General features: G+C 42.6%; 1 protein-coding gene and 1 long non-coding RNA gene across 6 annotated transcripts in view; both read left to right on the forward strand.

The window, feature by feature from the left end:
- VPS13B (vacuolar protein sorting 13 homolog B) overlaps positions 1-27,239 on the forward strand; it is a 368,427-nt gene that overhangs the window by 338,622 nt on the left and 2,566 nt on the right. For all 5 annotated transcript variants that reach the window (XM_082235378.1, XM_082235375.1, XM_082235376.1 and 2 more), the window contains exons 53-61: positions 1,145-1,272; positions 1,587-1,786; positions 6,329-6,444; positions 7,550-8,373; positions 14,528-14,704; positions 15,464-15,634; positions 21,740-21,916; positions 26,248-26,350; positions 26,970-27,219. In XM_082235378.1, coding sequence (XP_082091504.1) covers positions 1,145-1,272; positions 1,587-1,786; positions 6,329-6,444; positions 7,550-8,373; positions 14,528-14,704; positions 15,464-15,634; positions 21,740-21,916; positions 26,248-26,350; positions 26,970-27,219 — 2,146 coding nt within the window. The remainder of the gene's footprint in view (positions 1-1,144; positions 1,273-1,586; positions 1,787-6,328; positions 6,445-7,549; positions 8,374-14,527; positions 14,705-15,463; positions 15,635-21,739; positions 21,917-26,247; positions 26,351-26,969; positions 27,220-27,239) is intronic.
- On the forward strand, positions 8,380-14,511 carry LOC309539667. Its single transcript, XR_014222932.1, has 3 exons — positions 8,380-10,888; positions 11,209-11,500; positions 13,398-14,511. It is a non-coding gene; the product is annotated as an uncharacterized lncRNA (long non-coding RNA).

Consider the following 27,239-nt stretch of genomic DNA (forward strand, 5'->3'; position numbering starts at 1 on the left):
GGGAAGGGGGGGCTTCGAGGGGGGGATGGATGTCAGGGGTTCAGAAGCAGAGAAGCAGAGAAGGGTGGAAACAGAGAGCGAGGGGGAGGAAGCCGAAGGGAGAATGAGTGATGATGACGACCCGAGATCTCCAAGCCTAAGCAGTGAGTCAGAGGACTCCCAAAAGGGAGCCCCAGTGAGCAGAGCAAGGGGGGGATCCGGGGGGACACCCCAGGAGGAAGGGAACAGAGGAGATTCAGAGAGCAGCAGCTGGAAGTCGGGACCCACGCTCAAGACTGAGAGCAGCAGGGAGGAAGGCAGCCAGGCATCGGGTTCCGGAGGCCGTCAGCAGGAGGGAGGGCACGAGTCAGGGGTGGTCACGCCCTCCTCAGAGAGCGAGGCAACGGTCAAGAGGAAAGTAGAGAGTTGGGCGCGCGCGCCAAGTTCAAATGCAGCGGAAGCTGGAGCAGTAAGCAGCCCGGAGAGTGAGCCAGGTCCCAAAGCCCGCCGAAAGGAAGCGGAAGGATCAGGGGGGTCAGCGTCAGAGGAGAGTAGAAGGGAGGAGTCCCAGGGGGGCAGAAGGACCCAGAGACGTAGGGAGAGGCGAAGGAGGTGGAGCAAGGCTAGGGTATTAAGCTGGTGTGCAAGAGGCGGGGACTCAGATGGGTCTTCGCCGACCTAGGGCAGAAGGTGTAGAGCTGCACGCTGCAGTTCGGAAATGAAACCTGTAACTCAATAAAGACTCTTTTAAAGTGGACGCTGTGTGGCGTGGTCCTATGTGAGCTGGGACCTGGTAGCAGCTCTGACAACTACTTAATAGAATTACCATCAAAAATTACTTAGAAAATAAAGTTTCTTTTAAAATCCATGAAAACCGAGGCCACCATCATGCAAACTTTTGTATGTGAACTTAAATATGTTCGTAGGAAGTTTGATCCTTTGTTGACGTTGTTCCCTTCTCTTTCTTTCTTTTGAACTTCGTGTTGCTGGACACACAGCCACTTTTTTTTTTAGTGGGCAAGTGTTCATGAGATCTTGGTTTTAAGAGTGGAGAAACTTCCCATAACTGGTTGTTCTTTCATACATTACTAGGTTGGTATGAAATTTGTAACAGTAAATTAAGTTGACTTTCAGATGTCTAATGTTACAATCTTGTTCGCTTTAGAGCTATTGCGCTGACTTATCAGGAACATCTTGGGGTGACGTACTTAACTCTATCAGAAGATCCTAGTCCTCGCATAATTATCCACAACAGGTGTCCAGTCTCATTGCTTGTGAAAGAGAACATCAAAGGTATGTGATTTATCCTGCTTCGACATAAAGTTTAAGCCTTTGAATTAATTGGCTTGCTTGCCTCTTAAATTCTTAATTTAAGAAGTGTGCTCAGAATTAACATATTTAATTCAAGAGGCAGTTTGTGTATGAAGAGGGTATGAAAGAGGGGTCTGGAAAATAAGCAAAAAGCAATAATTGTATTTCCTGATAATTTTTTGGGCAGAGCTTGTTACAGTCTGGCTTGTGTGTGTGCATTGAAATCAGATGAAACTGTGTTATAAATACAAACATCTTTCCTTAAAGAGCTTTCTGGATCTTTTATTAAATTCCAGACACGCCAAAGTTTGATATTTACTGCAAGCACGTTCTGGCTGAAAGCTCAGTACACCATGAACTTTATCATCAAGTTTCCGGCTATCCAGATTGCAAAACCAAAGACCTGGTGCCCAGCATCCTTTTGAAAGTTGTATCATCAGAGGAATTAACAAATGAATGGAGTGATTTTGTGGATATTAATAACCAAGGCACACAGGTTAGTTCTTTGTTTTAATTCTGCATTTCCAGTGTGACAAAATGATAATGTGAGCATAGAGTGAAATAAATTTAACATCCTCATCTTAAAACACAGGAGTTGGTTCGAAGTAAATGTGTTTTAGAATTAGGGTCCAAACACAACCATAATTAGTAAATGGGGGAAATTTCATGTGCAACCCCATTAAAATGATTAGAAATTGAACTTAAGATGTTTGTGGGGGACTCCCACTCATTTCCATGGTGGTTTGCGCAAGGAGGGAAATGTAATACCTAATGGAATTTTTGTTTCCCTCGCACCAGAAATTTGTTGCCATTGTTGTGACCATTGCTTTGGCCCCGAATGTACACAGCTCTAATCTCACAGGATCACAGGACATTTGCTTTTTCAGTCTAGGCATTAATTTAAGTCAGTGGTTTCAACCAGTGTGCTGGGGCGCCTTGAATGACGATTGGGGGTGCCATGGGCAACACTGGCCTCTGTCCCTCTTTCCTTCCCTCCCACCTCTGATGCCCTCTCACATCTCTGCCTCCCAAAGGCTTGCACAGATGTTTATTGCAGCAGCCCTGGCTACAAGCTCCTCAGGCGAATGGTGCCTCTGGCAAGCAACTCTCTTTGGGGGCGGGCAGCTCAGAGACCAGGGTTGGCAGCTGTGGCTGCACAGAGGGGAGGGGAGAGGAGACTCAGGGAACAGTCCACAAGGGAGGGTGTTCAAAAAAGGGTGAGAGGCTGCCAGCTCTGCAGGCAAGGGGTGACATAACTGGGCTCCAGGGCTCCACAGGGGTGCCACAGAAATAACATAGTAGGTTAAGGGAGCTATGGACTCAAAAAGGTTGAAAACCTCTGATTTAAGCTAAGTGCTCTTTCTTTGTCTAGTAAGAAAGCTATGTATGTATTTACTGAAATTCACATCTGCCGTCCACGATCAGAGGCAGCTCTGGCTCAGATTCCAAAGTTATTTGATTGAAGTGTTCAGAAACAGGCAAGAGTTGCAAGGGGTGGGGGAGCACTTTCCACAATGCGAGATTAAAAGGATACTTGGTGAAAAGAATGTCTCTAAATGTAAAGAAACGAAATAGAAATACTTCCTCCACTGTGTTTATTTGACCTGTAGAATTAATTGCCATCAGGAAATCTTCAAAGAAATAATTTAGCAAGATGTTATTTCATATATCAGACCAGTGCTGTGGCCGCTAATAACATTTGTAAGCCAAGATAAGGGCAGTACGGAAACAAAAACTAATTTATCTAGCTTTTAATAACATGGTTGGTTTTGGAATGGGTCCTTCCTCTCTGCTGTGAAGTTAGTGCATTCCAGGGTTATTCACCTGACTCGAAAGCAAATGAACATGGGTCACTGGGAGGGATATTGTTAGATGGCTCCAGCCAATGGCGTTATGATGCAGTTACAGTAAATGAATTCTGGACCAATTAATTATTAAGATACAGCATTTAGATATAGCAATGTTTCTACTATCAATAAAACTAGGAAATAGAAAGTGGGTCTGACTGCTGTAATTTTTCTTTAAGAAATGCACATTCCTTTGGTGGAATGTGTAGATTCTTCAGTTTCCAAAGCCAACTAGACTGCCCACTTTTGCTTCTGCCTTAATCAGTCGGGGATTCAGATGATTACTTATTAGTGAAATTATGCCCCCCCCTTGTTCTTTGCCCACATTCTTTGATCCAAGTGAAGGAGGGAAGACTGGACAGGACTAGGAGAGATGTGCTCAGGCCTTACATTTTCCGTATCTCCATAATGATTTGGTTTTCTGAGAATATTATTACATAATCCTCTTGAAGAAGAGAACTTGTTTGGTTGCCAGGCTTTGTCATGCCACATGTCGGGCATGAAATCCCTCCAGATGTTGTTGGATTCCAACTCCCATCAGCTCCATCCATCTTGGTCAGTGGGCAAGGATAATGGGAGTTTTAGTCCAGCAGCATCTGGAAAGCCGCACTCTGCCATATGAAGATACCTCCACATGTGGGTGCTGTGTCCATGGTGGGCTGGATTGGGACCATAATATTTTGCGCCTGGAAAAATGTATGTTTCCTAGATAAATGCATTCATAACCATTGTGGTTGTTCATCTGTTGGGCATAGCTTATTTCTGAGAGGGGTTAGTGCCATTCCTCTTCTGTGTTCAGTTACATTCTGCTAGCTGTTCAATCTTGCCATGGCATACTATAAACATTTTTTTCCATAGGTAGTGCACATGAAAGTTGGCATTGATTTTCTGCATTAACAGAGACTTGCATTTTATTGCTATTGCACCATTTAGCTCTTGGCTTTCCTGTAGTTATTTTCTATTTCATAAATAGAACCTTCGTGGCTTGTGTGTTCAACCTGCCTTGGTGTAACTCCATAAAATCCACTCTGCATGCTGCCGTTTGGTTTCTTCTTCCATAAAAAAACAAAAACCCAAGCATTGCACTCTTGACTATGGAAAAAGTAGATCAGGCTACAGCTATAACAACATTTCCAAGTTGTCAGAGCTGTTTAAACCAAGAGAGCTACCCCCAAAACTGTATGTCTTGCAAACCACTGCATGTTACATAATGTTCCTGCTGATACAGATTCTGCACTCCCCTTTGATTGGCTCCTTTGATTTCTCAAAAATAGCATTGGGGAAAAATGAAAATCGTTCTATATTTAATGTTACCTCTATGTAATTTCCTGAGAAATAAGCTTTTCTAAGTGTTAATCCCACAACCCCATACTTGAGGTGTTTGGAATCATGCTGAGTTCTTCCTTTCCAAAGCGGCATCAACAGCAATAAAATTCTCTAGGGCAGATTATTGCTTCATGAGCAAATATGCTACTGCCCAAACTGTGCTGTCTTCTCTGCTTTTATTTTCACCTGAAATAAAGAGATGGTGTTACCTTCACCATAACAAACGATAGAAAGAAATGTCGGTGTTCTGGAAAAAAATTGTTAATACAATCCTGATCTGTTTGCTTTGGTATTGAGACAAAAAGGAGGCCCACACTGAAAATTGCCAGATAAGGAAAAAGAGAGGTGAACCTTAAGCAAGAGCCTGAAAGAGAAGTTCAAATACACTGGCTCAAATACACTGCTCCCACCCCACCCAAAAAACTGCCTTCCTCAGGGACAATTGTTTCTCCTATTTAATTTTTTTAAATGATTCCTCAGAATGCTCTTTAACATAAGATGTTCTCCTGGAACATTTATTTAGACTCCTTTTTAAAAGGATTACCTCCCTTCTTGCTTCACTACCCATTTAGACCCACAGCCTAAATTTGAATGTCTGGCCATCCGAGTCTTTGTTTTGGTAGGCCAGGGGACCTGCTCTGCAGTAAAGCCATAGATCAGGGGTAGGGAATCTTTTTCAGCCCAAGGGGCCACATTCCTCCTTAAGCAACTTTTCAGGAGCCACATGCTACTGATGGGCAGGGGTCAGAAACAAAAGTGGGTAGCAGAACTATGGATATGGCTCTCCTGTAGTAGGCCACATGGCTAGCTGCATCTCAGTGAGGAGAACCTTTCGCAGACTTTGAACTGCCACTGAAAGTTCCTTTTCCATGGGCCCCAGTGCTGTGCACTCAGTCATGTATAGGTTGACCAGTTTGGCTGTGAAGTAGACACAGTGCTAAAATGTCCATAACAAGCATGCCAGAGCTGGAAGAGTTGCCAGACGGGAGTGCCTGTGTAACTTAATCCAATATTGTGCTAACTTCTGAGGTATTCCCGTCTTCGCGCCAGTTTTATGTGAAATGTGAAATAGTTATGAAAAGTTACATATGAAACATCAAAAATGAATCACGTTGAAGAGAACGCTTCCCTTTTCCATGCAGGGGAAGCATTTTTACACTGGTGACTTTTAAACACTTTTCCACGCTACTAGGCCATAGTAGTACTGAGATTATGAACGTCTTGGTGGCATGATGAAGTGAATGATACTTCAAATAGCAGTCTGCAAATGGATATCAATGGTCAAAGTACAAGATATTTTAGGCCATAGTTTCACATAAAGGTCAAATTATGGAGAACTCTGTCATTAGCCTCCTGTTTCTCCCCTCTCTCCCCTACTGTTAATAGGAAATTCTGCTGTTTTGAGGAGTGTGGTAATGTATGTTTATATGCTGCCTTGCTTGTGCAGTAATATACATACTACAAGCCTTTTTTGAGTTTCTGCCTCACAGAAATGATTGCAGGACTGTGTGGCATACAACATGTGGCAGTGTGCACAAGCAAGCAAAACAAATGGCAAGAGTGAGGTAAAGAAAAAACGTCTTGTGCCATGTCCAGTTCTGGTGGCTTTTAAAGAAACCAGATGTTTGAATTGTTGGATCTTTGTGTCTGATGCCATAGGAAATCTGCTTTTATTATTTCACTTGAAACAGAAAGTTAAAACTAAAAGCTGTAATTTCCAAACAAGTTGTGTCACTATATTTGTACAGATGTCTATAGAACTACGTTGGAGTAAGTGTTTTTAATCCAAAGAGTATTAACATTAATTGGCTCAAGGTGTAGCTGTATTTAATAAATTTCTAAGAAAGCGTTTTCTCCGCTTCTAGATTGTGTTCTTAACTGGCTTTGGCTACGTTTATGTGGATATTGCTCATCAGTGTGGAACAATAATTGTCACTTTAGCGCCTGAAGGAAGACCAGGACAACAGATCAGTTTGAACAGGTATGCTAAAACTGCTTTAGAAGGTCATAAAAGAGAATTTTCCTGTGTTCAGTCCTTTAGGTGTGAAGTGACTTATTAAATCTAGCACAACTGTTTGTTTTGTCTAGTGTTGCTGCGTATGTGTTGCGTATGTTTAGACCACATGTTAACTTTTTGTATATCACAGTAAAACATGACAATCTTAACGTCTGAGGTCATGTCACCCTAGGATAAACACGAAATGCCTGGTACAATAAACAAGGCTAAGAGAGGACACACAAGTTTAAAGTTTATTTGGCCAGATTGGCAGTCCTTACTTGCATAGAACTCCCATTGAGATCTGTGGGAGTTCTCACCCATGATGCAGGGCAGAAGAATGGTCCGAGGCAAACTAGGTAGTCGATCATCTTTATTACAGCTCCTTATGCCCCAAAGTTACAAAACCTTTGTTGCAAGCCACACTCAGCTTGAATTATAACATCACCTTTTTATAACAATTGAAGTTCTTGGCTTCCAGAGGTGCATCACAGAAAGAGCAGGGCGCGTTTTGGGGGATTTTGCTTATATGCCCTATAATGAAGTATTAATACCCATGAAATCAGTGATTCCCTGTGCTTAGTAGCTCACTTATTAGTTAAGTTTTGCCAAGAGTAGTTAACGCTATAAAGCAAGCAACCCATCATCAGTTTAAAATAGTTACAGTGATTTAATAAGGGAATATATTGCTTCCATAATGTGAAGTTAATGATCCATATTAGAAGCGCTCTGTTTTGTCTGCTGCAAAAGAGCCAAAAAAGTAACATGTGACAACGTGTGAGGATATTTTACGTTGTCTGCTTTAGCTTCATGCTACATTGCAAGTACGACCAAGAACTACTGTGCATAAAATGTTATAGTGGAGGTCAAATATATCTTTATGTTAAATGGGTGGGGAGGATGTAACTTGGCATAGACAAGCAATAATACCTCTTTGTATGCTTTGGCTGTAGGTATTTTGATCTCTAAATCTGGTTTCTATTTATAACATTTGCACATTGACGTACCCGATTATCATTTTTTCCCTTGGCTAATTTCATTTGAAATTGGAGGAAACTAGTTGCTGTTGTTTCTCCCCCCTCCCCTACAGAACTCAAGAGCAGAGCCTCCTTCTCAAAATGTTCATCAGCCAGCTGAGCCTCACTGTATATGATGACATCACCAGCCCCAAAACATCGTCTGAACTTTTGCGGTTCACGGTGGACCACATTTACCTTCATATGGTTCCAGTTGCCAGCTACCTTAGGCCTCTCTCTCATGAATTTCACGGAGAGGCCACCAGTGGCCTTCAGCAGTTTTATACTCTCCATATCTATTGTGGAGACCTGCAGCTAGACAATCAGCTTTACAACAAATCCAATTTCCATTTTCCCGTCTTGCTGTGCCAGGGAGAGAAAAACGAAACCACACAGTGGACCAAAGTGCACAACCTCATGGTATCCAACAAAGATCTGGAAGAATATAATGAAAATTCCTTCATCAAACTCTGCCTCACTCTGTCAGAAGAGCAGAATTTGCTGTTTCATGTGAATGACCTCAGCTTTGAAATGAAACCAGCCAGGTTATATGTAGAAGACACATTTGTTTATTACATCAAAACTTTATTTGAGACCTACCTGCCAGACAGCAGAGGCATTTGCCATTCTGCAGAAGCCTCAGCTATTAGCCGGATACTTCCTGAACCAGTAAGGCAGCATGCAAATGCTTTAGCCAATCCAGTGAAATTAAGGAAGTTAGCAATCCAGCCGGTGAGCCTCTTGGTCAGCGTCCATGCTTCCCTGAAGCTCTATATTGCTTCAGACCACACTCCTCTCTCCTTCTCTGTGTTTGAACGAGGACCCATTTTTACAACTGCCAGGCAGCTCATTCATGCGTTGGCCATGCATTATGCTGCAGGAGCATTATTCAGAGCAGGTATGTTTGTTCCATAACATATTGTACCTTTTTGACATAGCCCAGTGTTTGCAGCATGTGACTAAGTGCATGAAAACAGACAATTCAGGGTACACTTGAGTACACAGCGATGATGATCAACAAGCTTAAATCCACATAACTATGATCAGACTGCCTGTTGGTTTTTGTTGGGAAAGTCAAAGATGACCAAGGCTTGGACATCACATTGAGTAAAATGATAGATCTAAAAATGCTATGAATGTGAAATAGTAGAGATCAACATTCTCTTGCAGGCTATTTGCAAAGCCTGTGAGAAATATGGGAATAGTATTCTGATTTTCTTTCTTTTGTCCTAGCCAGCCTGCACAACTCAGAATTCATAGCAACTAATTCCTAACATGAACTCAACAAAAGGAATTTCTTTCATGAAATTATTCAATCTGTCTCGATACATTTGAGGCAAATTATGCCATTGAACACTGTTTTCTTGTTCAATCTCCTTTTGGCTGCCGTTTATGATTAGCAATCTGTCTTTCTTCACAGAATCCTCATGCTAGACTGGCACACAGATGTTTATTGTCCTTTGATCTGAAGAGTGTGTTTGTTTTACTGATTCTTTCCCATACAAGATCAATAGTGAGCAAACAGTCTATTAGATTAATGGATACCTTGTCTCACTTCCATACATGTGCATTCATAAAGTGACTCCATCTCTGCTGTACCTTTGCTATATAGGAACATGTACGTTGCAGTGGAAAAGGAGACTAGCCTTTGATCACCCACAGCCAATGCACAATTGCTTTTGCTGAAACATGATCATTATCTTTCTCCATGCCAATTGCTGTTGGGCCCTGTACCATTCAACAGCGTAACAGTCTGTGAACCACTTTTATTGTGTGTTATGTGCAATTAAGAAAGTCCTACTTATTCAACAGTCACATGCACATTATAACACCATAGCCGGATAGGCTACTTTGTGCTCTTTGATCATACCTGATTCTCTTATAGTGCAAGCCCATGCAGGAGCACATTCATCTACATCAGGGTTTCCTAAACTTGGGTCTCCACCTGTTTTTGGACTACAGTTCCCATCATCCTTGACCACCAGTCCTGCTAGCTAGGGATGATGGGAGTTGTAGTCCAAAAACAGCTGGAGACCCAAGTTTAGGAAACCCTGGCCTATATGGACTGGCACACAAGTGACATGCTATTCTGGCTTGAGTTCCTGGCATCTCCCAGAGCTCTAAGAAAGACCTATGCCTGAGACCATGGAAAGCTACTACCAGTCAGAGTTGAAAATACTGGGCTACAATAGCATATAGGACGAATAGACTGACTTTGTATAAAGCAGCGTTCTTATATGTTCATTTGTCATTCATTAATTCATTCATTCATTTAAGTTGTATAGTCAATAATGATGGCTTTCCTCATGACAGTCCCATCACTTGGTTGTGCAAATTGGATACTGCATCAATTCAAACAGTCTAACAGATCAGACTTCTTAGGATAACAGTGAATTGGTATGCAATCTGAAAGGTGAGCCTCAGAATCCCTTACGTCGGGGATGATTCACCTGTGACCCTCCATTTGTTGGACTGTGATTCCCATCATCCCTGATCATAGGCCATACTGGCTGGGGCTAATGCGAGCTGGAGTCTCATAAGAACCAGAGGGCCACAGGTAAACTATACCTGCCTTACAATGTTACAGGGGATGTTAGGGCGCAAAGCTTGCTATAAATGTGATTTGCGTATTGCACTCAAGTATCTTCTGCAACATTTGCATCCTGGTGTGCATATGCAGTGATTTGGGATGGTGCCTGATGAGACACTGCCATTTGGCTGAGTCCCAAGAGCGGAAAAACCTCTTCAAGTGGTTTTTGTAGTTTCACATATTTGCAGCAGCATCAGATAAACCCCAAAGGCATAAGTCTTGCTATATATGCACATGTTGATGGAAGCAGCAGCCAGTCAGCAAGTCCCTGTGGAATGTACCCCCACATATTTTTTAATGTAAATCCTAGTATGTAATAGACAGGTTTGTGATGGTGATGGTGATTTGAATTGAATTGATATACCGCCCTATACCTTGAGCCCTTACTAGCGTTTGGTTGCATTCATTTGAATCTTTCCTCCACTTGTGTTCAAGCTGTCTCCCAGCTTGTTTCCTTGCCCTAAGCTCTGGAGTATACAAACTTGAGCTATTCTACTCAAACCACTGAAACCAAACTCCATAAGCATTGACCGTTTTTCTAAAGAGGACTATCTCTTGGACTCCTCCATTCTAGGGCTCTGAACAAACTGCACAGCTCAGAGGAACTGATTTTGTCCTCAAACAGGAGCCAGTTTAGGCCTTAGGGTGCCAGGACGAAGGAGAGGAGCAGGTTTTTGTGGGAGGGGGGTGTTTGGTAGTCTGTTTGTGAATTAGCTATTCGGACTCACTGTAGAGTCAGTGAAAAGGCATAGACAGCTCTTAGTATATGAGACTCTGAAAAAGGAGAAGTCAAAAGGAGACTTTTAAGTTTCAGTATACAGTGGTGCCTCGCAAGACGAAAAGAATCCGTTCTGTGATTCTCTTCGTCTAGCGGTTTTTTCATCTTGCGAAGCAAGCCCATTGACGAATTAGCGCTTTTAGCGGCTTATCTGCTGATCGGAACAGCTGATAAGCGGCTTAGTGGCTTAGAAAAAGGGGGGGAAAGGGAAAAAACCCAGCAGGAACTCGCAAGACATTGTCGTCTTGCGAAGCAAGCCCATAGGAAATTCGTTTTGCGAAGCACCTCCAAAACGGAAAACTCTTTCGTCTAGCGAGTTTTCCGTCTTGCGAGGCATTCGTCTTGCGGGGCACCACTGTATGCAGAATCAAAGTTTCTGTTATTGAGGGGTCTGATTCATGTATGTGCATGCTTAACAATATATTTATTAGTTTTTAGGGTGCCACAAGACTCTCTTGTTGTTCTTGCAAAATTTAATTCAGAGAACAATTCCTTGTGAAGAACATCATCAATAGAAGTCAATTTTGCCCACCTGCTTATGAATCAGGCAGCGTACCAAGTTACTCCTGGATTTGCCACATAAACTTGTTTGACTCATTAATTAAAAGATATAAATCACTCTCACATTATGATTTGCTACAGAAGTACGTTACTGAGGCATGTTGTTGTTTAGTCGTTTAGTCGTGTCCAACTCTTCGTGACCCCATGGACCAGAGCACGCCAGGCACTTCTGTCTTCCACTGCCTCCTGCAGTTTGGTCAAACTTCATGCTTCAAGAACACTGTCCAACCATCTCGTCCTCTGCCGTCCCCTTCTCCTTGTGCCCTCTATCTTTCCCAACATCAGGGTCTTTTCCAGGGAGTCTTCTCTTCTCATGAGGTGGCCAAAGTATTGGAGCCTCAGCTTCACGATCTGTCCTTCGAGTGAGCAGTCAGGGCTGATTTCCTTAAGAATGGAGTGGTTTGATCTTCTTGCAGTCCATGGGACTCTCAAGAGTCTCCTCCAGCACCATAATTCAAAAGCATCAATTCATCAGCGATCAGCCTTCTTTATGGTCCAGCTCTCACTTCCATACATCACTACTGGGAAAACCATGGCTTTAACTATACGGACCTTTGTTGGCAAGGTGATGTCTCTGCTTTTTAAGATACTGTCTAGGTTTGCCATCGCCATTCTCCCAAGGAGCTGGCGTCTTTTAATTTCGTGACTGCTGTCACCATCTGCAGTGATCATGGAGCCCAGGAAAGTAAAATCTCTCACTGCCTCCATTTCTTCCCCTTCTATTTGCCAGGAGGAGATGGGACCAGAGGCCATGATCTTTGTTTTTTTGATGTTGAGCTTCAGACCATATTTTGCACTCTCCTCTTTCACCCTCATTAAAAGGTTCTTTAATTCCTCCTCACTTTCTGCCATCAAGGTTGTGTCATCTGCATATCTGAGGTTGTTGATATTTCTTCCAGCAATCTTAATTCCAGTTTGGGTTTCATCCAGCCCAGCCTTTCACATGATGAATTCTGCATATAAGTTAAATAAGCAGGGGGACAATATACAGCCTTGCCGTACTCCTTTCCCAATTTTGAACCAATCAGTTGTTCCATATCCAGCTCTAACTGTAGCTTCTTGTCCCACGTAGAGATTTCTCAGGAGACTGATGAGGTGATCAGGCACTCCCATTTCTTTAAGAACTTGCCATAGTTTGCTGTGCTCGACACAGTCAAAAGCTTTTGCATAGTCAATGAAGCAGAAGTAGATGTCTTTCTGGAACTCTCTAGCTTTCTCCATAATCCAGCGCATGTTTGCAATTTGGTCTCTGGTTCCTCGGCCCCTTCGAAATCCAGCTTGCGCTTCTGGGAGTTCTCGGTCCACATGCTGCTTAAGCCTGCCTTGTAGAATTTTAAGCATAACCTTGCTAGCGTGTGAAATGAGTGTAATTGTGCGGTAGTTGGAGCATTCTTTGGCACTTCCCTTCTTTGGGATTGGGATGTAGACTGATCTTCTCCAATCCTCTGCCATATTGAGTGTAGCACCTTAACAGCATCATCGTTTAAAATTTTAAATAGTTCAGCTGGAATACCATCACTTCCACTGGGCTTGTTATTTGCAGTGCTTTCTAAGGCCCATTTGACTTCACTCTCCAGGATGTCTGGCTCAAGGTCAGCAACCATACTACCTGGGGTGTATGAGCCATCCATTTCTTTCTGGTATAGTTCCTCTGTGTATTCTTGCCACCTCCTTTTGATGTCTTCTGCTTCTGTTAGGTCCTTTCCACTTTTGTCTTTTATTATGGTAATCTTTGTACGAAATGTTCCTTTCATATCTCCAATTTTCTTGAACAGATCTCTGGTTTTTCCCATTCTATTGTTTTCCTCTATTTCTTTGCATTGCTCGTTTAAGAAGGCCTTCTTGTCTCTCCTTGCTATTTTTTGGAAATCTGCATTCAATTTCCTGTATCTTTCACTATCTCCCTCGCATTTTGCTTGCCTTCTCTCCCCCGCTATTTGTAAGGCCTCGTTGGACAGCCACTTTGCTTTCTTGCAAAGTCTTTCTTACTGAGGCATACCATTGACCAAAAAGTACAGATATGGGAAGGGGAATTGTCTGTCTGTTCTGCTGGTACCTACTATAATTGGCAGCTCAGTTGATCATTAGCTGCATGATTAAATGTCTTTGTTTTACTTGTACAGCCAATGCACAACCAAACCTGCAGGCAGAGACCACTGCTGTAGTCTTCTGATGTCACAGGCTCTCTCCAGGTAGCCTCATGGGGCCATTCTGTTGGGTGCTGCAAACATCCAACAGTTGTGTGACCTTACAATCCCTTTTGACAGTTCTTTTCTGGCTTCCAAGTCAGTATAGCAGCAAAGCTTGTAGCAAACAAAGGACAATGCTCTTGGACATCAGGCTACCTGCCAGCAACTGTAATTTTATGGAGGAAACTAAATCCTAGGAATCCTCCATACTCATCCCCTTGTGGGGAACTCATAAGGGATCCTCCTTCTGAGTAACATAATCAGCATGCAAATGTCATTGCTGTTTACACAACTGCACTGAGCAAAAAGCCATTTATCTGGCTATAACTAGACTCTGCAAGAAAGTGATCAGCACAGAGCTGTTGGGGTGGATTAAAATAATTCCTTGCGCACTTGTCAAAAATCTGCATCCCCTTTCCCAACACCCCATCAAGCAGTTTGACCTTCACACTCCCCCAAGGCTGTACACTGCATCACTGTAAACTAGCTGTCATGATTCTTTCACTGTGAGGACGTGAAATAACAAAGTTGCTTTACAAGATGTAAAGCCTTCTAAGCAAAATAAGCCTCTGCTCCTATTACTTCGAGCTATTTGAATGCAGCATCCATCTCTCCACACGCAGTTTTAGCAGAAATACGGGAGGCTCATAGAAGGAAGTCATTTTAAAGCTATTTGTGTTTTTGCCAAAGGGATTTCTTTGATTTAGAAAGCATGAAAGATTGCCATTGCTGAATCCGTAGTGGATGAGCTATTTCCCGTGTTTTTCTCAAAGGAAGTTCGTGATGTGATAAATTTTTGTGTAAAAGTGGGATGGAGGGAGGGAGAGTAGAGGGGGTTCCCCTCCCTTCCTTTTTGGTTAAACTGCTTTTTCTGTCGTTTTAGTGAGCCTCAACTCCTCTCCCCCCCTCCTCTCTCTCCTTTTTCCTTATGTAGGATGGGTTGTTGGATCTCTGGAGATTCTTGGCAGCCCAGCGAGCTTGGTAAGAAGCATAGGCAATGGAATCGCCGATTTCTTCAGGCTCCCATACGAAGGGCTGACCCGTGGTCCCGGAGCCTTTGTAAGCGGAGTATCCAGAGGAACAACATCATTTGTAAAACACATTTCCAAAGGTAGATACCCTGCTGCATTTTTTCTAAGGGTTTTCAAAGACAGCGCTGAAGCTCTCAGATTTGCCGTCCTCATCTTAGTTCTAGCTTGTTGGATTTCAGCAAAATGCTGGGAGGGTAAGAAACCTCACCAACCCGCTGTGTTTTTAAAGCAAGCCGTTCCCTTTAACATTATCCTAGAAACACTCGCGGTTTAAGCTTTCCCGCATGGCCACTTTGTCATGCAGCAACTGAACGGAGATGTTAAAGAAGTTCAGTACTTTTGCTGCACCTTGGAAATCCTACACCGCATTGCCTCATCATATGTAGCCTTTTAAAGAAGGAAAGTAGGCACCATCGCGAAGTATTTCTGAACGTTTTTGGAGAAAGCGTACATCTGGATTTTCCTGGGCTTGGACACAGACATAGTGCCATCTTGTGGCTTCAAAACCCAGCTGCAAAATGCAGAGGATTCAAAGCAAGAACTGTTGCTCTTCCAGCATTGCAGAGCAATATAAAAGGTCCCTATGTGGACTCATTTTTCTGTATCTGTGGCATTAGATTAGCTGAGCAATTATTGCTAGAAGGCTTGGTGGGTTACAGTTATGCCAGGCCTCACAAGAAGGAAGACTGAAGGGCTGTGGTAAAACCTGCACTGTACACCAAATTATTGATCCTTAACATAACAGAACTACTGTATAGATTTTGTGCCTTGATTGAATGGACAAAATGCCATTGTTTCAGCAATTTGTTGATTTGACTTCCTAATCTGTTTGCGCTTAGGTACACTGACATCAATTACGAACCTGGCAACAAGCCTTGCTCGGAATATGGATCGGCTGTCCCTGGATGAGGAGCATTACAACCGGCAAGAAGAATGGAGAAGGCAACTCCCTGAGAATCTGGGAGAAGGACTGAGACAAGGCCTCTCTCGGTTAGGCATCAGCCTTCTAGGTAATGGTTGTACGATTTCATGATCGCTATACCCAGTCTTTGGAAGGATGGGCTCCAAAAATAGTTACAAAAAAGATTTTCTTATTTTTAGGACGTTCATTTGGGGATAGTGTCCCCCCACCTCCCCCACCACCAGATTCTTGTGGGTTGAAAGACAAGAGTGAGACAGGCTTTCACAGTATATTTGGTGTCATGGGGCAATAGGTGCGTAGCTGTTGGAGGCAAGGGTGGGAAGAGAGCAGACTGTACTGAGCAAAGCACACTTCCTCAGCTGCAGTTAGCTTTGCTGCTTTTTTCCCCTTAGCAGAAACTGACTGGTATGTTCTTAGGTTTTGTTCTCCACATTCATGCAGACCAAAGACTGTTGAAATGAAGGCTTATGTCAGATCCAGCCAACTGCCAAGTGAAGGGCGTGGGGTCTAGGGAAGAAATCCAGTCAATGCTGACTAGGCAAAGGCAGAAGGTCCATCTATTATGGGGTAGCAGCAAGCTGAGTTCTCAAATGTGGGTAGCTGCTGGTGGTGGTTGTGGTGTCCCAGTGAAAGGTACAATTCTGAAGAAGATGGAGCCTTCCTCTTCCTAATCAGGGGGTAGGTAGGTAGATTGTCTTCAGCAGAAAGCTCTCACTGGCCTATATCCTCAAACAGAAAGGAAGCTCAGGGATATGAGCTGCTTTGTTTATTTGTGCACAGCTCTACTTACAGGAGGAGACCGGGGTTCCATGTTCCGGTCCTCTTGTTATGCCAGGGTTGAGTTAGTGTTTCACATAAAGGAGCAGCCTGTAATCAGTTGCATATGAAAATTGTCTTTACCTGTGGAACAGATAGTTGGAGGCTGAGCATCGCAGGGTAGAGTAAATTCAGAAGAAGGAGACAATTTCATGAGAAACAGTGGTTCAGATCAAGTCTGACCTGGAACCTTCTGTGGAAGTGAGGTTTTGCAACATGGCCTGCCTTTGCTTATCAGTGTTGCAAATTCAGATCGGTATGTTCTAACTCCCCGCCTGTGGTTAGCCTGTGTATACAGCATGGGGATAAATCCCTGGCCATATATATCCTGATGAGGAACTGCTGCAGTCTCGAGTTCCCGACTGAACAGGTTATCCTGCTCTTTAATCCAGCATTAAATATTAGATTCAGTGTTCTGTTCCATTGCAGCTAGACAGGTTACAAAACATTTTCTGATGACCCTGTTAGATGAGAAGGGAGTTTAATGCACATTTAAAAAACAAGCAAAAGCCAGCTGCATTTAAAATAGTGGCTGCAAGGGAATACATTTTTATTGTTAATAGTAATTGTGGATATTTAGTACAGTTATCCTTTAATTTAGATGTGGCAAAAGATACAGGGCGGAATGAATGTCATCACATAAACAATATAGATACAAAGACATGCTCATTCCAGTGTTTCCTTTTAATGAGCTACAGGAAAACCTTTCAGACTGGTTATTTCCTTTGCATCATAGATAACTTAGATGCTTGTTTTTGTTTGAAAAACACTTGAGTATAGTTCAAATGTCAAGTAAATGTTGACAAAAAATATTTCTGCAGCAGAAACAGTCACATCGCATCAACGTTGTATAATAATATTAAAACTCCAGCCAAAAGACTTAGCTAGGGGAGAAGATCACCATGGGTGTTTTAAACTATTACCTACAAGTTTAAAAATTAACCACTTCATAGTAATTTGTGAAATGAAAGTAGGATTTAAAACTGAACTATTTAGAAACATGTGTGTTGCAGAGCGTGCATGCATCCATTTATTAAACTAGCAAAAGAACACAATTTATTTTGCTCAGTAAAATGGTTTTGTGCATACTTGGGAGAGTATGTAACACCCTAAAAGATCAAAATGCTTAGAAATCAGAGGCTTAGAAATTTAGAGGCTAGCTTCAAAAAATATTCACCTTTAAAATTTTCAGTCGCTATACAATTCAACCTATGAGCAGAACTTTACACAAGAAACCATCAGGCTGTCATAAAGAACACAGCACCATCTCAAGCTCTCTTTGCTTCTTTCCAGTAACCTGCACTACCACTTAGCTCCTTTCTGACATTGTTGTATTTCACTGTGTATTTCACTGTCCACACCAACAATATTTATTTACTTCTAAGTTACCTTTTAGGGAAAGCCCTCAAAGCAGTTTGCATAAAAACAGTTGAAGAAATCAATAGCGTGCCCCAGCCTGGTACCTTCTGGTGTTATTATAGCCAAGTCCCATGTTCCCTGGCCATTGGCTCTGCTGGGAATTGTAGTCCAGAATATCCAGAGGGCACTAGGTTGGAGAAGATTAGACCACAGTCTCATGTTTCAAGGCAAATGGGCAGCATCTGGACACAAAGTAAGTTTAAGTAGCTATTATAGAGAGAGAGATTCACCACAGAGCTGCCAGCTTCAGTGCTAGATTCATATTTCTTTTAATGTATTGCCAAAGAATTGGTGAAATGTTGGAAATTAGGTTAGGGCTGCTGGAAATTATTTCATAGTATGACATAACAGGGGCTTTGAAAAATGCAGGATGATGCAACAAGACTTTTTGCAAATTCCCTCCTAACAGCGGGTGAGTGCCATTTCCTTCAGGTGCAAAATATCATAGTCTATTAATAAAAATGTCCATGCAGCAGAAAGCAGGTTTCCTGAGAGTGGGGAATGCAGATATAAAAGAAGTAGTTGGGATCTAAAATACTGAAGAGCAAAATCTTCAACAAAGATCTCCACTAAAATGAACCGGAGCAATTTAAGATCTGTCACATTGTCCTGCTAAGTTGCCTGTTGTATACTCAGCTCACAACAGCGAAAAAAATGTTGATCTAAAGGGTGTCAGTTTTAAAGAAGCATTGTTTTCTGTTTTAGCTATGATATGAAGCAGAAACTTGCATGTTCTTAATACACATCCAGTGTCCACCACTTAGTGGGGCTACTGGAATCTACACCACCATATAACTCTGCAAAAATGTTCCTCAGTTCTTCTCATTTTTTGGAAGTTAGTAAAGTCCACAGTCTGGTAGAAGTCATGGCATCGGCAAATTGCTCTTAGCTTAAGCATATATGAGATCTACTTAATTTATCTTTCTCTAAAGATTTCCACTCTTGACTTTGTCTGGTTGTGGAAGTGACAGTTGTTGTTGCTGCTGCTGCTGCTGCTATTGTTATTGTTATTATTAACCCTACACCAGCAGGTCTCAGGGTGGGTTACTAAAATTTAAGATTCTATATTAAAAGCAATTAAAACACAGGTAGGTAGCCATGTTGGTCTGACGCAGTTGAAATAATAAAAAATAAAAAAATTGTCCAGTAGCACCTTATAGACCAACTCAGCTTGTTCTGGTATAAGCTTTCTTGTGCATGCACACTTCTTCAGTGCTTCTTAAAAACTGCACATGAACGCTTATACCAGAACAAACTGAGTTGGTCTATAAGGTGCTACTGGACAATTTTTTTCCAATTAAAACACAGTCACAGGGTGAGCCCTGAAAACACATCTCAGGTGTCAAAGGCCAGGATAAACTGGTACATCTTCAGCATTTGCCAAAAGCTTTATGGTGAAGGTGCCAGGCTTTGACAAGAGAGTTGCACAATTTAGGAGCTGCCACAAAGAATGCCCTCCCCTGGGCCACGACCACCCAAAACTTGTTAGAGCAGTGGAACTAACAAAAGAGCCCTTCTGCTGATCTTAATACCCAAGAGGGTCTTTAGGGTAGCAGGTGGTCTCCCAGATATTTGGGACCTAAATTGTTTAGGACTTTAAACACTAGTGTCAGCTCCTTAAATTTTGGCCCAGTAAGGGACTAGCAGCCAGTGCAGCTGTTTTCAAACAGGGGTTATACGAGTTCTAAACGCAACCTCAGCCAGTAATTTTGGCCAGTTGAGTTGAATTGAAACAGTAGAACCCCTGTTTTTCAAGCAGGTTAGATATTGTGCTGAAAATCTGAAGTTATTGCTGTTATATTTAAGCATACCAGACTGCTTCTTTTTCTTTGTTGCTGCCTTTACTCAAGATATGGATGACAAACTTTAGTTTATAAATTGGCTTAGACTGCAGTTGCCTGCACTGTTTTACTTACACAGAACGAGGAACTTAACCCGTCTCTCTGATTCTGTTTACAAATTCTTTATTGCTGAAATAATGCCCACTGTTCTTAGTCACAGAAGAAATTAACCACCCAAATAAATATATGCACGTGCATTGTAATGTGAACAAGCAAGTGCCCAGATTGTATCTTACAAGTGAGAGATTAGCAGGCACAGTTGTTCACGGGGCATCAAATTTCATAGTTTGCTGTGCAATCCAGCATGCTTGTATAGTTCTGTAAACAATTGGCCCATCAGCACATCAGGCCATTAGTGTCATTCTTGCAATCTCTGCTTTGTCTCTCGATAGGCTGGTAGGTTGTGATATGTCATGGCTCTTCTAGCTTCCACTGGCTTATCTGATGTCATAAATGTCATAAACAGGTTTTCCTAAGGAGTCTCAAAAAGTCCCAGTGCAGCTATAATTTGAATGCAAAGCACCCACAATGAGAAATATTCAGAAGCATTGCAGAACATAACCATATTGACTAGTAGCCATCAAGAACCCTCTCCTCCATGAATTTGTCTAATCCTCTTTTAAAGCTATCCAAGATAGTGGCCATCAAGAACAACAACATTTTAATGAGACTGGATTAACTGAAAAGCAAGATTCTTTCCTCAAAAAAATAGCAAGCAATGAGGGGCAAACTACATGTTGCATGATGGCTGCATGTCGTGAAACACTGATGGCCCCTTCTGTTATCCCTTACACATTAGGGAACTTCACCCACCTTCACCATTCTGTGTTTTGGGGGGCAGCCAAAATCGCTGAACAGTAACATTTAATTTCATGTGCACATAGTGAACTGCAATTGACCAAGGTGCCCATTTTTGTTGTCCACATGGAACCAAATAGATGTCCCTTCCAGGGCAGCTGTTTGATCTCTCTGTTTGTACAAAGAGGTCTAAAGACTTTACCCAGTGATTTCCTCTGTGCTGAACAACCAAGGCCTATTGCTCAGGCAGCTAAGCTTCAAATTGTTGTCACGTAACACCTTGTCACTTTGTTCAATCATTGTCCTTTTAGTGAGTTCCAAATAGCTTATCCATTAAAGTTACAACAACTAGAGACATCTCTGTGGTAAGTGGCTTGAGTAAACTCGAGATCAAAGAGAGATCCCACCTTACATACCTGTTTACATTTAAGAAGATTTAAACTGCAGTCCTCTGTTGATACTAAAAGCCGGAGGGGTCATTAAGGCACTTGTAAAAGTTTGACCCATGTACATTAAAGTAAAATATGGTTGTGTTCACAAAGATAGTAACAAAAAGTCCCAAAGACTAATTCTACTAAGCTTGGTAATATATCAGAGGTTGCATTAGTTTATGAGCATTTCTGGCAATAGAAGGGGATATTAAAATGATATATGGAATGCAGGTCTTTTTTTCTTATGAAGTCCATCTTAGGCTTACGTGAAAATCTCATTTCCATAGCAGCTAAAAAACTCTGAATGTTAGCAGACATTTATTCCAATCTAAAATACATATAGATAAACAGTATCCTAAATCCTTTCCAGTCAACAAATGCACTTGGAAAGAAAACACCTAGAATAAATGCATTATGAAGCCACCAAGCGGCCTGGTTTGCACAAACTTCAGCTTAGTGAGAACATACTAGCTTCCAGGAGTTTCTTCTTAGTTATAGCTCATGGTTAGTTGGAAAAAACTTAACCAGGAGCCCAGATCTGGACAACATGCTCAGCCAAACCTTGGCTCCGCTCTGCTCAGCGTAGCAGGGGGAAAGGGCTGGGAAGGAGCAAATTGTGTAAGCTCCTCTCTGGAAGCCCACACATTTATGCTCCGCCAGGGTTTGGCTTTGCATGAAGTATGAACCAGGCCAATGTAAATGTTTATATGAAAAAGAGAAACACAAGAAGGGACAAGCGGAGAACTGAATTCAGTGTATTCCTCAGGTTAATTGGTATTCCTTATTGCTATATTAGGCAGGTGATAACTCAGATTCTCAGTCCAATATTCTCTGTTAATATTTGTTCTTGTTCTAGGAGTTTATCCTTCTGTCATACTCTCGTTACAGGTGCGATTGCTGGTATTGTAGACCAGCCAATGCAGAACTTCCAAAAAACATCAGAGGCCCAGGGTTCAGCTGGACTCAAGGCCAAAGGTGTTATCTCTGGTGTGGGGAAGGGAATCATGGGCGTTCTCGCTAAACCCATTGGGGGAGCAGCTGAGCTAGTGTCACAGACCGGCTATGGTAGGTTTCAATCAATCTGCGAAACTCTTTGTGACCTTTGTTAATTGCCAGTTTTTTTCTTCCATGATAGGCTTTTATTGGTATAATACACACACACACAAAAGATAAGAGATTACAACAAACCCCCAAGTCCCCATGCCCCCAGTCATCATCCTTATACCCCCAGTGATATCTGGTTGGATAGCCGTATAATTGCCTTTTTGATCAGTGGAGGATAAATATATGTGTAAAGTTTAATGTCCAGGGCGCTATTTGGAAACAGGTCCTATGAACCATTCTAGCCAAGGAAGTTGACAACACCCTAAGTCACAAGGTCATCGTCAGTTTTCGAATTTTGTTTTAATTATAGCATGTTGTGTTCCTGCAGATTTAAAATAGTATGTGTTTTCAAAGAATCCTTGAGTTGGAGAAGGCACAGAGTCATCACGTCCTATCCCCTACAATGCGGGACAGATGGCCATCCAACCTCTGGTTAAAAACCTCAAAGGAAGGAGAGTCCACTACCTCTTTTGGGAGTCCGTTCCACTGTCAAACAGCTCTTACTTTCAGAAAGTTCTTTCTGATGTTTAGTCAGAATCTGCTTTCTTGTCACTTGAAGCTAATGGTTTGGGTCCTACATTCCAGAGCAGGAGAAAACAAGCTTGCTCCATCCTCCATGTGTAACAGCCCTTGAGATATTCGAAGATGGCTATCATATCTCCTCTCAGTCTCTTTACCAGACTAAACATACCCAAATCCCTCAACTATTCCTCATGGGATTGTTTCCAGGCCCTTTATAATATTGGTTGCCCTCCTTTGCACATTCCAGCTTGTCAGTATCTTTCTTAAATTGTGGTGCCCAGAACTGGACACAGTATTCCAGGTGTGGTCTCACCAAGGCAGAATAGTATGGTATTATATGCTGTAAGCTAACAGGGGAGGACATGGGACGTGGGTGGCGCTGTGGGTTAAACCAAAGAGCTTAGGACTTGCTGATCAGAAGGTCGGCGGTTGGAATCCCCACGAAGGGGTGAGCTCCCATTGCTCGGTCCCTGCTCCTGCCAACTTAGCAGTTCTAAAGCACGTCAAAGTGCAAGTAGATAAATAGATACTGCTCCAGCGGGAAGGTAAATGGCATTTCCGTGCACTGCTCTGGTTCGCCAGAAGCGGCTTAGTCATGCTGGCCATGACCTGGAAGCTGGACGCTCACTCAGCCAATAAAACGAGATGAGCACCGCAACCAGAGTCGGTCACGACTGGACCTAATAATGGTCAGGGGTCCCTTTACCTTTATGTTTTAACAGGGGAGGACAACCCCTACACACACACATTTCTGGATAGTTGGTTAGACCATGGTGCTGACAATGCCAAGGTTTCAGGTTCGATCCTTGTATGGAATAGCTGCATATTCCTACATTGCAGGGAGTTGGATTAGATGGTCCTCAGGGTCCTTCCAACTCTAAAATTCTATGATTCAAGGTACATCTGGCTACATTGCTCAGACTCTGCCTGGCAATTCTTATCCTGGCAGTTAGATCTGCCCTCCTGCATTGTGCAAAGCTTCCATTTACCAAACTGAGTGAGGATGCTTCCTGCTGTTTTTGATCAAGAGGACCTGTATTGGGGAGAGTGGAGAATAACTGCCAAAGATAATGTGAGTCCTGCTATACATGTTAACCACTTACTCCAGCACAACCCCACAGATACAGTTGTTCCATTAATTGTTAAATCAAAAAATCTAAGGACTTGCAAATACTTTACTTTTTACTCATATAATGTGAAAGTCCCTTTTTCTTTAATGGGCTCAAGGTTTCCCTTCATAAAAGATGAGTCACTGACCACTTGCACTGGCAAAGCCCCACTGAAGCTTTTAGATTTCCATTAACTAAATCTGTGGACATCATTTTTTGCCCAAAAGGTTGTCGAAAGTCTGACCGCGAAGTCTCTCTGTTAGGCTCGCCGGTGCTCTTTCAAACATTTTGAGGTAACAATCATGTCTGTGAAAGACCTAAAATGAAAGGCTCATGGGCTCCATTTATTTGCAAAAAATAAATTTGTGTTTGTGTCCAGCAGTTATGCCTGTGGAATGGGACTTTCTGGCCCCAACCACCTCCCTCCTGTGACCCCCCCCCAAAGCATCTCCTGGAGGATGGGAGACCATCAGGAAAGGCTGGAATGTGACAAAGGGGGGGATTTGGATGCAACTATTGCCTCTGTGTGGGGGACGCGGGTGGCGCTGTGGGTAAAACCTCAGCACCTATGGCTTGCCGAGCGCATGGTTGGCGTTCGAATTCCCGCGGCGGGGTGAGCTCCCATCTTCGGTCCCAGCTCCTGCCCACCTAGCAGTTCGAAAGCACTCTTAAGTGCAAGTAGATAAATAGGTACCGCTTTATAGCGGGAAGGTAAATGGTGTTTCCGTGTGCTGCGCTGGTGCCGGCTCTGGCGAGCCGACACCAGCGCAGCTTCGTCACGCTGGCCATGTGACCCGGAAGTGTCCTCAGACAGCGCTGGCCCCCGGCCTCTTAAGTGAGATGGGCGCACAACCCTAGAGTCGGACAAGACTGGCCTTCAGGCAGGGGTACCTTTACCTTTTACCTTTACCTTTATTGCCTCTGTGTACTTGTACTTATCTTTAGACTGCTAGGCAACTAGAAGTCTGGTGTACAGATTATTTTTCCATCATGACCATATAAGCTTGGGATAGCTTGATTTTAGTGAAAACTAGGCCTTTGTGGGATGGAGGGTGGCATAGAAAATAAAAATATAGGTAAGTTCTATTCTTTTGAAACCCACAAGGAAGCAGTACAAAGCTGGGAGATGCTGTGCGTAATAGGCGTCCCATGTATTATTTTTAAAATGTTAGCAAGTGGTAAACAACCCAAACTAATATAGAGATGCAAACAGTGGCTTGGATCCAGAGAGTTACCGGTACTTTAAGGGAGGTCCACAAGGTTACAAGCACCAAGTAGGATTCACCCTTCCCTGCTTTTGCAGAGTGGCCACACACACACACACACACGGTGGCTGCTGTCTAGAAAGCACAAATTCAGAGTTACCTTGGGTGCAGAGAGCGAGTTCCCCCCCCCTTTTGTTTTGGATGCTAGCCAGTGTCTGTAACATATTTTACTTTCTATATCCATTGAACAATAGTGTAGGAGAGGATACACAAGTGGCTTCAGATCATAATAGATGGCACTGCATGGCTGAGTACCCTCATCCCATCTAGACTGCAAACGGGATTATGCCCAATAAAGAGAATAAGAGGATGGGAGACCACACAGAAGTCAACACATGTTCTTTCTTTCTCCACTGCAAACGACATTTTCATTCGCATAACACTGTAAAACCTCAATCAGCTAATTGTTACAACTGGAATGCATCTTTTAAGCATTTCCATAAGCAGTTAAATATTAAACTATACCACCCCCCTTGCCCAACATAAGCAGTGCATTACTTAATCTGGGCATTAGTTATTAGTTTTATGAAATGGACTCTTGAGTTGCTTACACCCCAGCGCAAAAACGTCTGCTTTGCCATGGAGTTACTTGACTTCCCCAAGTCATTCGTGCCTCCCCTCCCCAAATGCTTACATCTTAGTGCTCAGTTCTTTGCTGCATCAGGCTTAGCCTAGCTTCGATCAGCCTTGTAAAACTTTTATTATATCTGTGAAGTTTTTACACCCCGCTAATTCTCCGTCTAATGACCATGCCTTCATTTATAAAAATTTACAAGCCATCAGAAACCGCACATGCCAGGTCACCCCTTAGCTCTGGCAGTTCTGCTCAGAACAAACAGGAAAAGAAGCTGCTCCGCAGAGCTCTACCTTGGCACAATGAAGCACTCCTCATATTTTGGATGCCCCAGGAGAACCCATAAACGTTTGGGATCCATGTTTAACAGCTGGATTAAGTAACCTCTATTGAAATGCAGTATCTATGGCAAGCTTGCCTTCTAATGTTTACTAATCATGACATATACATGGAAGAATCTGAATATGAAGCAAGAAAGTTAACAGTGGTCTTGACTTTTTATGCATACATTGTTAAATGACGTTTTCAGTCCCATTCTGGACTGATGGCTCTCAAGAGCATTATGTTTCCCCTAATTGCTCGTATGTGACTGACATTCTGTCTTTTGTTTATTTCTAGCTAATGCTAAAATCCACCAGGGTTAAGTGCACGATTATTGTATTCTAATGTTGAATGAATTATCTCCGCTAGAGTGTCCAAAGATGTGACATCACTTTGGATCTGCACTGTTTTATGGACTACTCTAAGATGATGACATCACTACAACATGTTCCTGTTTTCCGAAAAAACAACTAGTAAAAATCTTAACTTCTCTTACCGCAGGTATTTTGCATGGAGCTGGACTTTCTCAGCATCCCAAACAGCGTTATCCTCCAAGCGATCAACATGCTGAGCAGGCACCAAACAGCCACGTCAAATACGTCTGGTAAAATTATTGAGACACTTGCTCATTTTTCTGTCCACATTGCTGATTAATAGATTTTGGCCCGTGGTCAAGTTAACAGGCTATTGGCCTAGGAAGAGGTTGAGTTACAACAGTTTATTTAGGAACGCTAAGCAGAGTTACTGCACAGAGGCCCATTTTGCAAATGATAAGCGGTTGATCTCCTTTGAGCTTTGTAACTCTGATGCTACTCTGCGTTTGTTTATCTAAGCTTTTACTTAGTTGCCTTTGCAGTGGACCCAAGTTCTGCACATTTCCAGAAATAGCTGCTGGTTTCTGCTCTATGTTTGGTTCCAGCTTCTTGGGGTGTTCTCTCCACGGGGAAAAGAAATGAGTTGGAAAAATAGAATGCAATTATGAGCATCGATTAGGTCAGCTTTGCTGCAGATGATTAAGGAGTTTTGATAATGTTACAAAATAAGCATGACATCCTTTTGATTTAAAACTGAAATGGGATTTGCAAAAACTGTGGTGCTTAGTATCCTTCCAGCTTGCTGCGATTCTTTTTATATATTTTTTAATGGCAGCTTCACTGAGAAACGATGCAATTGACCGTATCCTTTGAGCACAAGTTCCTAATCTTGAATTATTCTTTTAACAGGAAAATGCTTCAGTCTCTAGGGAGGCCCGAGGCCCACATGGCCTTGGATGTGGTAATTGTGAGTGGATCAGGCCAAGAACACGAAGGATGTTTGCTGCTTACCTCAGAGGTGCTGTTTGTGGTTAGTGTCAGTGAAGACACACAGCAACAGGCATTTCCAGTGACAGAAATCGAATGTCTACAAGACAGCGAACAAAGCAACCTGCTGAAGGTGCAGCTCAAGCAGCAAAGAGTCCCTTCTGATTTGGAGGTAAAGCTTCCTAAACACCG

Source organism: Podarcis vaucheri, assembly GCF_965113315.1.
Source record: "Podarcis vaucheri genome assembly, chromosome: 8".
NCBI classification, from domain to species: Eukaryota; Metazoa; Chordata; class Lepidosauria; order Squamata; family Lacertidae; genus Podarcis; species Podarcis vaucheri.